Genomic DNA, 11,752 nt, shown 5'->3' with positions numbered 1-11,752 from the left:
ATTTCGACATTCGGATCGAACCACGTAAATTTCTGATGTCCTTTTCTTTTATTGTTCCTCGTTTTATTTCGATCGATTTCTATAGCTCCCGACATAATTGTAAATTTATGATCCGCTTTCGCTGCGCTGCTGATTAAAATAGACTCGATCATTTTTAGGTGTCCACAACTCATGTTCATTATTATTTGATTTAATTGGTGAGTTTAAGTAGTTGTCTTGTTCAAAGTAGTCATAGATCCTTCTCAAGTCTCATGAACGATCATCGTTTGAGCAATTGCTCTAACCTTAGGAGAACCTTAAACTAGTAAAATAGTTGGAAATTTGTGTCTTGAGAAACTCGTGATTTTAGGTTCGACTCTTAGCCAATTTAACTGTTTTGGCTATATGTTAAAATAGCAATTCTAACTAACATGGACATACATGTAGAAGGCACGCCTATGACTAAATTGGAAAATGCATCTAGTTTGATGCGTAAAATCTGGCTCAGTATGTCACTTAAACACTACACAAAAACAGTAATTGCTGGGAATAATTAAATCATGAGAATGTAAATTTGATAATTTGAAAACCATGACAAACACACAAATTAACGCTTAGGGCACACTATGACTATCTACCGTTTGTCAAGGCTACCGTGGATATGGCTCGGTCATGGAGGCCTCCTTTTTCAAGAACTGGTTTGATTTGTTTCTTGATTTGTCGACCTCAGGCACTCTCGAACTGTAATCTTGCGTTGATGACATATCGGACTCGTTGCCGCTGTGCAAAAAGAACGCAGGTTGTGATGGCACTTGGAGTGTGACGGAGTGGCTGTTAAGCATGAGAAGGATTGAGGCCATTGTCGGTCGATTAGCCACATTTTCTTGGACGCATAGTAGACCAATGTGGACACACCTCACAATTTCAGTACTCAAATTATAAGTTATACAGGGATCAATGATATTTGATATTGTTCCTTCCCTCCAATTCTTCCAAACCTGCAAACATATGACAAACATTGAGCAGATTGATCTCCGAAACAATATGCAAAATAAGAAGATATGTTCTTATACTCACATAGCTTATGAGGACCTCTGTGTTATCGCCCGCTTGGAAAAGATTGTTCCTTTGACCACTCACAATCTCCAAAATTAGCACTCCGAAACTGAAGACATCGGACTTGACAGAAAAGTTTCCATGCATTACATACTCCGGTGCCATATAACCGCTGTGCATCACAATAAATCCATCATATTAGCTCTATAGTTTTCCCATGTTATTTTGGTAAGCATTGGCTATAGGTGGTTGTGGCACTTACTAGGTCCCCACGACTTGGTTTGTCTTTGCTTGAGTTTGGTCCGACTCGAACAGCCTCGCCATACCGAAATCTGATATTTTAGGATTCATGTTTGAGTCCAACAAAATGTTGCTGGCTTTGAGGTCCCGATGAATGATACGAAGTCGAGAGTCCTCGTGTAGGTAAAGCATCCCTTGAGCAACACCCATTATTATTTTGTGGCGCCTATCCCAGCCGAGATTTGCACGCTTCAAGGGATCTACACATTTTGTTGAAAATCGCATTCTATAAGAAGTCCCTTAACCATTTCATGAGGATCTGATTTCAGGAATGACAACTTGAGAAACATACCGAATATGAACTGGTCAAGGCTTGAATTGGGCACAAACTCATAAATGAGAAGCCGCTCAACTCCTTCTAGGCAAAAACCAAGGAGCCTGACCAAGTTCCTATGTTGTAGCCTAGCTAATAACATGACCTCATTCTTGAATTCTACTTCTCCTTGTCCAGAATTCTGTGACAGCCGTTTTACCGCAATTTCTTGTCCGTTGGAGAGCTGACCCTAAAATTTCATCAAATTAGATCCTCATGAGTATCGATATATAATTGAAGCATTTAGAAGAGTATCACATTGATGTCATCTATGACTATTTTGTTGCTTGAATTTCGAATAGAAGTGACTAGAGGATGCTTTGTTAATTAGTACCAAGTAAACAGCACCAAAACCGCCTTGTCCAAGCTTCTTGGAATCAGAGAAGTTATCAGTTGCCGCTCTAATAGTGCCAAAATCAAATTGCAGTGACTCTGCCGTGCTTATTTCATCCTCAACTTCACCTATAAAGAGAAATATGAAGTCATTCAGAGCATGGATGTCTTTATCATAGTGTTTATGATAAAAGCTTGTCAAACTTTTAGGATAAAGAGTTGCACCTGCAGGGATTACTATCAACTTCCTATTTTGGCCTGCTCAATCAGTTTATGCTAACTACAGTAAATGAGAAATGTGCAATTGGACATGTCCAAGTGGTGCGCATGAATGTAAAGTTCGAAATATCAATTCCATGTTCTGGAATTCTCAACCCAATTTGTATGGAAAATGTTGGCCTAATTGTCAATATCGTGCTGGTAGAAAAGCATAGTAAATAGTCAACTTCATTAATTTCATGATCCTTTAAACCTCATGGACAGTAGCTGTTCCAATGCCAAAAGTCAGACTCACCTTCAACTCTTTGTCTGGGCTGCTTCCGCTTCCTTTTCATTATCAGGAGTATGACAACGCCGATAACAAGGACCGCAGAAGCACTTGTCGCAACTGCAATGATCACAGTCTTCGTTGAACTGCTCTTTCCACCTGCTTGAGCAAAGGCACATCATGTTTAGGATCATTGCTTACCGATTACATAGTAATACACTGGAGAAATCACTCAAGCGCCATTTCAAAGAAAGTGGAAACGGAACACATTTTAAACATACATTGCACCATTCTTTGATAACTCGAGGGAAAGTTATTTGGATTTCTGGATTTTGTCGTTTTACCAAGATTCGTCTAATGGAGAGCATTAACACTTGAAAAATAACACATTATTCTCTAGAATTTGAAGTTTTCGGTATAATCGGTTACCTTTTCAACCACAAGTTCATTACTTTCATGAATTTCTTACGGAATCAGAGTAATGGCAGTGCAACGGTTTACAGAAACCGAGTGGAGCTAGAACTACCAATGCTGGTTTGCAAATGCTCAGGTCAAAGATTTCTGCCGAGTTATTAGATGCTCCCCATATGCACATACGGGACCACTATATGCATGAGGAACACCGACGAAAAGAATAAAAGAGAAGGGAGAAAAATTAATGTTAATCCTAATTCATTGCTCTATTACTGTGATGGACATTGGATACGACAACAATCACGCCGGTCGTTGCCGGGTTGGGTCACCCTCACGGCAGCTGTATTCGAATCCATCGTGCTTTGGTCTTAGTTTTCATTCATTTGATTCTTTAAAAAAAAAAAAAAAAAAAATCTTGGCCCGTCCTATCTTATCATTATAAAACACTTGAAAGGTCAGAATACAGCCGTCTATCTTTAGGATTAAGACCAAATAATTAGATATAAAAAATATAGAGGATTTTCTTATCTAACTCAATCTCGAGGAATGCTTTATGTCATAAGAGATCTTACCAAAACCCTCTGATTAAATGACGTGCTGATTTCTAATTGGTTGCTGATCATTTAATGCATCATCGGTCCAATTTCTTTCAGCGCCCAATAAAAGTTCGCCTCGTTATTTAAATAAAAGCTTTCAGTAAAACTTCTTAGAATGTCTAATATTGCTAATCAATCTAATTCTTTTTAACTTCATCTTCAGACGATGAAGCTCAATTAAGGTAAGTTTCGGCTTCTCTTTTCCTTTGACGTCTGATACTGCAAAGTTGTAGTAATAATCTAAGATCTCATGCAAGTGCGTGTCACGAATGTTTCAATTATGGCCTCGAAATTTTCTTTCCCATTTTTTTCGCTGTGTCAAAGAACTTTTTGCGTTTATATTAATTGACAAAAAGGGGTGAATGACTGACGAGAAGTAAGGAAGATCTGCTAATGATTCATTACCCTAGCCTGGACTTTAAAAATCTCATGACAGCTTGGAGATGCATCAATGATTAGAGTTAGGGAACCATTCCTTCTTTTGTCGAAAATATGGACCAACCCACCCGTGTTTGGCAAAAACGCGTTTATCCAACCAAGAAAATTACATGATCTAAAGAACATCTAAATTGAGCATATTTGAACGGTTTACGGTGTAAATGTCATGTGAAATCCACATAATTAATAATTTAGATGATTTTAATCCACTCGAATTATAGAAAAAAATAACACAAACCTGGCGAAGGAGGCGGTGCGTCTGCCGCCGGTGATAGCGGTGTGGGCGACGGCGGAAGTGGCTCGCCAACCAGGTCGAAGAATCGATCATTGGTCTCGTACCGGAACTGGCAACTTGGGGCCATGATCCTCACTCCCATCTTCCCGGCACAGCACTGCCCCAGTCTCCCGATGACTGTCACCAGGCAGTCGCTGCATTGCTGGTCGGTCAAGTCCGGCGTGCATTGTGTCATCGCGTAGATCGTGTTGAAACCCACCGATGTGTTGCCCGTCGCGTACTTCCTCAGCGAGCCGCCGCCCGCCGCCTCGCCCCGCAGACGGTCCAGCAGTGTCTGCAGCGCAGCGTTGTACGTGTCTGGGCTCGTGACGTTGTTGACGTTGAACAGCTGGTAGTCAGGGTCGGTTTCGAGTGTGCGGAAGATCGAGGTGTTGGAGTAACGGACGGTGCAGTTCTCGCTGTAGAGGACCGCCTCCTTCTGGAGGGGGCATAGATCGCGGATGTCGGAGGCTGAGCCATTGAGGCAGGTGCGGCAGCTCTCGGCGATGAGGTCGCCGCGGCAGGAGCCGATGACATAGAGGGTTTGGGAGGCGCCGGAGACGGCGGAGGAGGCGTTGAAGAAGCCGTAGGTGAGGGACAAGGAGTTGGTGGTGGAGATGGAGGAGAGGAGGGCGGTGAGGGTGGTTTGGTAGGTGCTGTCGGCGCTGAAGTTGCCGGTCGAACCGCAGTACGGCTTTGGGAAGAGATCTTGGGCGTCGATGGTGGAAGCAAACACGAGAATAAGCAAGAGACGGAGATTCCGAGGATCCATCTGTTTTTTTTTTTCTTTGGTGTTTCGGGCCTCTCCTTGATTAATAGCTTGATTAATAGCTTTTAATTTGTGTAGCTCCTACTAAAGTTCGCCTGGTCGAATCTGCTTCGGCCGCGACTTTTGACTTGGAATGGGGGTTGTGGCGGCTTGAATTTTGATACGTGCGAAATCATTGAATCTTTTCTTTGTCTTTTCTAGAAAACCAGGGATTGACCAAATGGAGGCCAGATGAATGTAACTCTTTGAACCCTCAACCAGCTATTTCTATATTTTTCGCAGTCGAACATCTACTTTTATCTTTCAAAATCTTTTGGCTAGCACGGAACGTGGGCATGATGATACAATGAACCCGAGGGATAGATAAGTTATGAGCCATGGTAGAAAGGATTGAGAAACACGAAACTCAGCTTTGTGATCAACTTAGAATGTCGACGTTGTCGTCATGGCAGATTATTTGGATGGAGTTAATGTAGTTCGTTATTAATTACACCTCGGTCTCACTGGTAGATGAAGACAACGAGCTAGCAAAAGCCATTGGGGTATCTTTCTTTTTACGAAGCATTGACATACACTAGGCATTGCTTGGTGAAGGCGCCATCTCTACTCGTGTGAAAGCATTCATCGTCTCAAATCAATTGGTATATGCATCGGACATATTTTAGAACCAATTTCTCAACATCGCTAATATCTATTCCACTTAGACATCCTCACAAGCCCCAAATTTTGTTAATATGGAACGAGCAGAGTTTTGATTCAACTTAACCTTGAATTTAAGATAGTGGACACAAACAAACATATGGAATATTCTTATACTTTTTGACTAATTTTGCCTTCATGACCAATACTGCTTCATTTAAGAAGGAATCGCCCTCCTTATTTGCTAATTTCACTGACGCCTGTATGAAAAAAAAAATCAATGGTTGCTAGACGGATTATTACCCGACCGAAAGACATCCGCTGTATTGTTGAAAACCTCCGAAAAGTCTTTAAAGACCTTAATAACCCAGCAATCTTTTGGGCAATGAGGAGAGACCGATATTTTCGCTATGATTGGTGGAGTGTGCAACATCTTATTCGTGAAATTCCAGCAATTTGCTACTTTAGCATAACAACAGTCTAACGTAATACGCCACAGATGAGACGTGGGCTGTACTTCATTATTTCCTGCTTGGTTTTGCTCGTTTTGTGTGACGTAACTAACACGAGCTTAGAATTTTTCTTGCTAAAACATTTCTCGTCATTGAGTGAATTATTATTGCAAGAAGTTTGAGTACACCTAGTATTATTCTTTCTCCAAGATCATATCAAAACGCGGATAATTGTAAAAAAAAGTCTTATACCTTTTGTACAACACCCAATTCAGTTCTAAATTTTTTGATGATTTGCCAATTTAGTCATTAACATTTTAATTGTGCCAATTTAGTGTTAAATTTTTTAACAATTTATCAATTTAGTCATTCCCGATAATTTTGGCTGAACACTGTTGATGCGGTAGTTTAGTCAATGTAGTTGTCCCGTGTCGTTTTGTTTGGCATTGACATGGAAATTTTTTGTATTTTTAATTTTTAATTTTTTTTCTGAATTATTTAATTTTTTTTTTTTTTTTTTTTTCGTTTTTCTTTTACTTTTTTTTCTTCTTCTCTTTTCTTTCTCCGCCAACGAGGTCGCTAGCCGACCTTGGTCGCTACACCTTTGCCTATATTTGGGCAAGAGTTAGGATGCCCTCGCCTATGGCCGGTGAGGGAGTTGTGACCCTCACCTAGTCGAGCAGTGACCTCACTAGAGAGTAAGAAAAATAAAAGAAAAAAGAAAAGAACAAAAAATTATGATAAATTAAGGAAAATTAAATTAAATTTAAAATTGTAAAAATTATTTATGTTGGCACTAGCTGTGCCAAGTAGGATGATTGTCACTAACTAGATTGTCATGTCAATGATTTCTAACCAAAATTGGCCGGAAGGACTAAATTAATAAATGATTAAAATGTTTAAGACTAAATTAGCACATTGTAAAAATGTTTGGGATTAAATTGGTAGATTGTTAAAATATTTGGACTGGATCGATAAATTATCAAAAGATTTTGAATTAAATTGATAAAATTGAAAGATTTAAGATTGAATTGACCGTTGAACAATATGTTTACAATTGTTTTGGATAGTTTTCCAACTCGAAACATTTAATGGGTCTAGAGAACCTTCTTCCCACTTATCAACTAACAACATTTTATTTTTATTATTTTTATTATTATTATTTTACAAATGTTAGCATTAGCCTTTTCCTTTTCAAACTTGCCCCTCTTGCTCGATAATCGTCCTTATGTTGAAAAACTTTTGAACGAATCAGAATGGTGTTCCTAAAGCGAATCATGGGTTTTGGTTAACTTCAACGTCCAATATCAACATCAAATTTGTGTTCAGGACGTTTGCTTTCCCGACCACTTAAAATAAGTTTGTTATATAGATTATTCATCACGGCAGCATTTTAAATGCTACATAGCTTAGAACACACAACATAGAGCCTAGATTTCGAACATTTGCCCATAAAATTATGTGAAATATTCAATTGTGTGCAACAATCTGTTCGATCAAATTCCGACTTTTCCGCTTCTCTCTAAATTTTTTATAATATATATATATATATATATATATATATATATATATATATATATATATATATATTTGCATGAATCATCATGCCCACTCACTTATCATTGATCTTGACTTATGTGATAACACGCTTATCTTTGCCTCAAGACCGGGCCACTACTATTCCATATTGACTTTAAGCAATTGCTACGAAGGTTGCAGTCTATATTGTATAATATATCTTATGACCGATGATTGAGATTGAGTTGACTCGGACTATTACGAAAATGGAAACAATAGAATCTTCGAAGTTGATCTTTTCCAACACGCGTCCTTATGGCCCGGGTCAAAGCGCCCTTCCATGACGAGCACGAACTATGTGCTGCGTTTTCTTTTTCAGAATTGACCGTAAATTCATTTATATGGAATTTTGGGTAATATTTAAAATTTTCATAATATTCTAAATTTGAACGGAATAGTTTGAAAAGTGGTGATCATTTACTGACTTAGACGGATTAATCAAGATCAAAGACACCTAAAGGGTAGTGCTAATTGGAATGGGAGAATAAGATACGGTAAACCAAGGGCGACCGCAAAGTTTCTTGAGGAATAATTCAACACAGTAAGAAAAAAGAAATGAAGAACGAACTTGCAGATTGAATAATTGTTATTGAATGGATCAACCGTATTTGGAATTCCTAAGTAGAACATTGACCTCAAATTTCGATTTTTTAGTTGGCTATTAACTACTGATTATAAAAGTTTCCGGTTAAGGTATGGCTATATGTAGTCCAGCTTTTTAACATACATGGCAAATAAGCTGCTTAGAAAAGTTTTTTGCAGGGAAAGTTACTTACTAATGTGAAAAACTTACTCTCTCTATGATTAATTGAAACTTACTAACATCAAAAGTTAGTAATTATTTGGATGTGAAAGTAAAGTGTTTCTAGGTAGAAGTGCATCAAGAGTTCTAGTGCAACATTCCAAATCTCACTTAAGCTCCATTTGTTTTGTGAAAAATGAGTGATTTGGAAAATATTTTTCCGAAAATGATCCTGTATCGCATACAAAAAGGATAAATACTTTCATGGTTCACCAAAAATTTTGAGACATAAATTATTGTCAATAAAAATAATATTTCTCGCTAATTACTTTTCTCGATCGATGTAAAAGATGTTTTTAGGAATATATTTTCCAAATTACCTATTTTCTGTAAAACAAATGGACCCTTTAACTTCCTTTAGACATTTCTTATTCCAGGACGTTGATCTCCTATTCTCCCCAACTTTGCATGAACCGGCACAAAGTGGATCAGCCTCGGCACTGCTGAGTACAAGATATTATCAGCTTCAGAGTCCTTTTCATGCCGATTCGGATTACAACGCGGGCGAGTCTTGCTTGCAATCCGACATAACCATCGGTGAGAAGCCGTCTCGGGCTAGTCTTAACAATCTGTTAACTTCTCTATCGAGGAAAGCCCATCTTTATTGCGGCTTTTACGAGAGGGCTATCGGAAACAAAGTTCATGGGCGATCTCTCCGTGAATGATGGCGCCAAATGCAGCAACAATACCACTTCAGAGGCCCGCCACGGGTGCCCAGATAGCAAACAGGTCACGATTCGGCGTGGTGAGAGGTTGATTTTCAACTCTGTTGACGGACTTCTGCAGACTAAATAAAACAAATGGTAAACTTTTTTTTTTTTTTGATACCCAGGGAACTCCGTACAGCCGGTAGCTAGCGGGTAAACCCTAGGGCGACGCTAATGGAGGACCCACCATCTCGATGTCGCGCTTAAGATCCCGTGTGTCCCACGGGAAACTCCTCCGTCTTGGGTAGATGTCATGGGAGCTCTTATCCATCTAGGCCACCGCAGGCGGTGGTACAAAAGGTAAACTTTGTAGTTACTAATAAAGGAAAATTTATCCCAGACGTTCTAAAACTAAGCTGGCCAATACAATTCTAAACCTTTTAGTTTGCTAATTTTGTCATAAACCTTTTGATGATATGCCAATTTAGTCTTTTCAATTCGTCAAAATTTATGATGTGGATGATTCCTTTATTTTATTGTTTATTTTTAAAATTTTTGAATCTCTTATGAGTAGTTTATATATATATTTTTTCTTTTTGCCGTTCACTTCCAAAAAGGGCTGGTGAGGGACATTGCAAATGGCTGTGACCCTCGCTCCCCATCGTCGGGGGCATCCATCCACAATGGCCCTTGCTAGCCCTTTCCGGGAGTAAATCGGAAAAAGAAAAAAGGAAAAGAAAAAATCAGAAAATTAAGATTAATTTTACAGAAATTGTCCACGTTAGAACCAATCATGCCATATATAACGGCTAGCGTCTATGTCAACGATTTCTAGCAAACATTGTTTCCAAATAAAAGGATATGTCATTTTTTTATGCTAAAGAGAATCAAGTTTAGGAACGGAATACATATTTGTTCTAAAGTTGGGCGATCAACATCCCAAGGTATCTCTTACGGAGGAAGGGATAATATTACCCTTTGTCTCATTTGAATCTTTTTATGTTTAAGATGAGAGGACTTAATAATGCTCCATCGCGTTTGTTGGAACGTTACAAAACTTGGTACTCTTGATGTCTCATTGACAATAAAAAGAAAGTCATGTCAGAAATAGTATCAAAAATGGATAATTGGTTCGAATTCACCTTTTTGGATGCTTGGCAACTTCTTTCATCTGTCTCATCATGCAAAGTGAACGGGATTGAAGGGCTATTTTGGCACTTAAGGCATTTGCGTCATTTCCTTGCGATAAAGCATATAACAAAATAGCATTTAGTGACATAAATCTCGGCAGAAGAACAGCCCAAGTGTCATAACTTGGCACGGAGGACACTTAAGTGCCATAACTCGAAAAGATAACTTAAGTGCCGGTTTTGAAGTTAAATGGAACACTTAGGTGCCATTTCGGCGAAAATCCGGCCAAATGGCTGACTTGGCAATTTTCCGGCGAGTTTGGTCCAAAACGGCGTCGTTTTACACGTTGACGTGGCGAGAAAATAAAAAACGACGTCGTTTCGTGTATGATGTTTAAATAATAATATAAAAATTAATTAAATTAAATTTAAAATTAATTTTATTTAAAATATTCTAAAATTTTTAAAAAACTTAAAAAAAAAAAAGGGAGGCCGAAAGGGGGCGGCTAAGGGCTAAGCCCTCGTCGCCGTTGCCTCCCCGCCGTCGCCGAGAAGGGCTTGCGACGGAGGGGGAGAGTCGATCGGGGTCGCCAGCCCCGGGCGACCGGTGGCGAGGGCTGTGAGCCCCGCCGGATCGCGGTGAGAGCCCGCGAGCCTCGCCCCCTCCCCTCCGCCGCCAGCCCTTCCCAACGGTGGCGGGGAGGGTGAGGCCCGCAGCCCTCGCCCGATCCGGGCCACGGCTACGACCCTTACCCCAGATTTGGCGAGGGCTCGCGGGCCCTCGTTGTGATCTGGCCGCCGCCCGGTCGGTCGAGGGCCGGCGACCCGGCCGACCCTCCCCCTTGATCGTCGGCCCTTCCGGCGAAGGCGGGAAGGTGGCGGCGGCAAGGGCTTAGCCTCTCTTCCGCCCCCTTCGGCCTCCCTTTTTTATAGAATATTTTAAATAAAATTAAGTTTAAATTTAATTTAATTAATTTTTATATTATTATTTACACATCAGACACGAAACGGCGTCATTTTTGCATTTTCTCGCCACGTCAAAGCATGCAAAATGACGCCGTTTTAGACCAAACTTGCTGGAAAATTGTCACGTCAGCCATTTGGCTGGCTTTTTGCCGGAATGGCATCTAAGTGTTCCATTTAACTTCGAAATTGGCACTTAAGTGTACCTTTTTGAAGTTATGGCACTTAAGTATCCCCCGTGCCAAGTTATGGCATTCTAGGTGTCCCAAACTCCACAAATCTCTAAAGTTGATTTTAGAAAGTTCTTGCAACCAAATGTTCAAATGCTTTAATTGCCAAAATGTGCAAGAGTCCTAGTGCTAGCCTTTTAGTAACATATGATGTGTCTCTTGATAAAGCTCTTTAAAAAAAAATCTAGTGATGGCGATGCCTAACCTCCAAATAAAGAAACTTCCTAGAACGGAATTCAACTTCGTTCCGCTTCTATGGAAGATTGGCGCTGACAAAACCTTGACGCATGTTTGCTCCTCGAGTTCCATGAGCCTAAACTTTTATCTTTTAGAAGGGGTAGATGCCGATTTC

General features: G+C 39.9%; 2 protein-coding genes across 2 annotated transcripts; both read right to left on the bottom strand.

Moving 5' to 3' along the window:
- Positions 1–440: 440 nt before the first annotated feature.
- LOC104445468 (putative receptor-like protein kinase At4g00960) lies at positions 441–4,505 on the bottom strand. Its single transcript, XM_039312392.1, has 7 exons — positions 4,155–4,505; positions 2,496–2,627; positions 1,983–2,110; positions 1,628–1,838; positions 1,298–1,535; positions 1,057–1,207; positions 441–977 (listed from the first exon to the last, which is right to left on the bottom strand). Exons 1-7 carry the CDS (start codon positions 4,384–4,386, stop codon positions 630–632), a joined length of 1,440 nt encoding a protein of 479 aa, XP_039168326.1. The 5' UTR covers positions 4,387–4,505; the 3' UTR covers positions 441–629.
- Positions 4,437–4,962, bottom strand: LOC120294044 (cysteine-rich repeat secretory protein 1-like). Its single transcript, XM_039313919.1, has 2 exons — positions 4,538–4,962; positions 4,437–4,485 (listed from the first exon to the last, which is right to left on the bottom strand). Exons 1-2 carry the CDS (start codon positions 4,960–4,962, stop codon positions 4,437–4,439), a joined length of 474 nt encoding a protein of 157 aa, XP_039169853.1.
- Positions 4,963–11,752: the final 6,790 nt, after the last annotated feature.

Source organism: Eucalyptus grandis, chromosome 5 (genome assembly GCF_016545825.1).
Source record: "Eucalyptus grandis isolate ANBG69807.140 chromosome 5, ASM1654582v1, whole genome shotgun sequence".
Lineage (NCBI taxonomy): Eukaryota > Viridiplantae > Streptophyta > Magnoliopsida > Myrtales > Myrtaceae > Eucalyptus > Eucalyptus grandis.
Note: the sequence above shows the minus strand (reverse complement) of the source record. Positions and strands in the feature narration are given on the sequence as shown.

Excerpts from the sequence above, each read along its gene's own strand:
- LOC120294044 (XM_039313919.1), bottom strand. The coding sequence starts at position 4,962 with ATGGATCCTCGGAATCTCCGTCTCTTGCTTATTCTCGTGTTTGCTTCC. Across the intron at positions 4,486-4,537 it reads ACCGACCCTGACTACCAGCT|ACACTGCTGGACCGTCTGCG; the intron begins GTTCAACGTCAA and ends GCTGCGCTGCAG.
- LOC104445468 (XM_039312392.1), bottom strand. The coding sequence starts at position 4,386 with ATGACACAATGCACGCCGGACTTGACCGACCAGCAATGCAGCGACTGC. Across the intron at positions 2,628-4,154 it reads CGCACCGCCTCCTTCGCCAG|GTGGAAAGAGCAGTTCAACG; the intron begins GTTTGTGTTATT and ends TTGCTCAAGCAG. Across the intron at positions 1,839-1,982 it reads GTTTTGGTGCTGTTTACTTG|GGTCAGCTCTCCAACGGACA; the intron begins GTACTAATTAAC and ends ATGAAATTTTAG.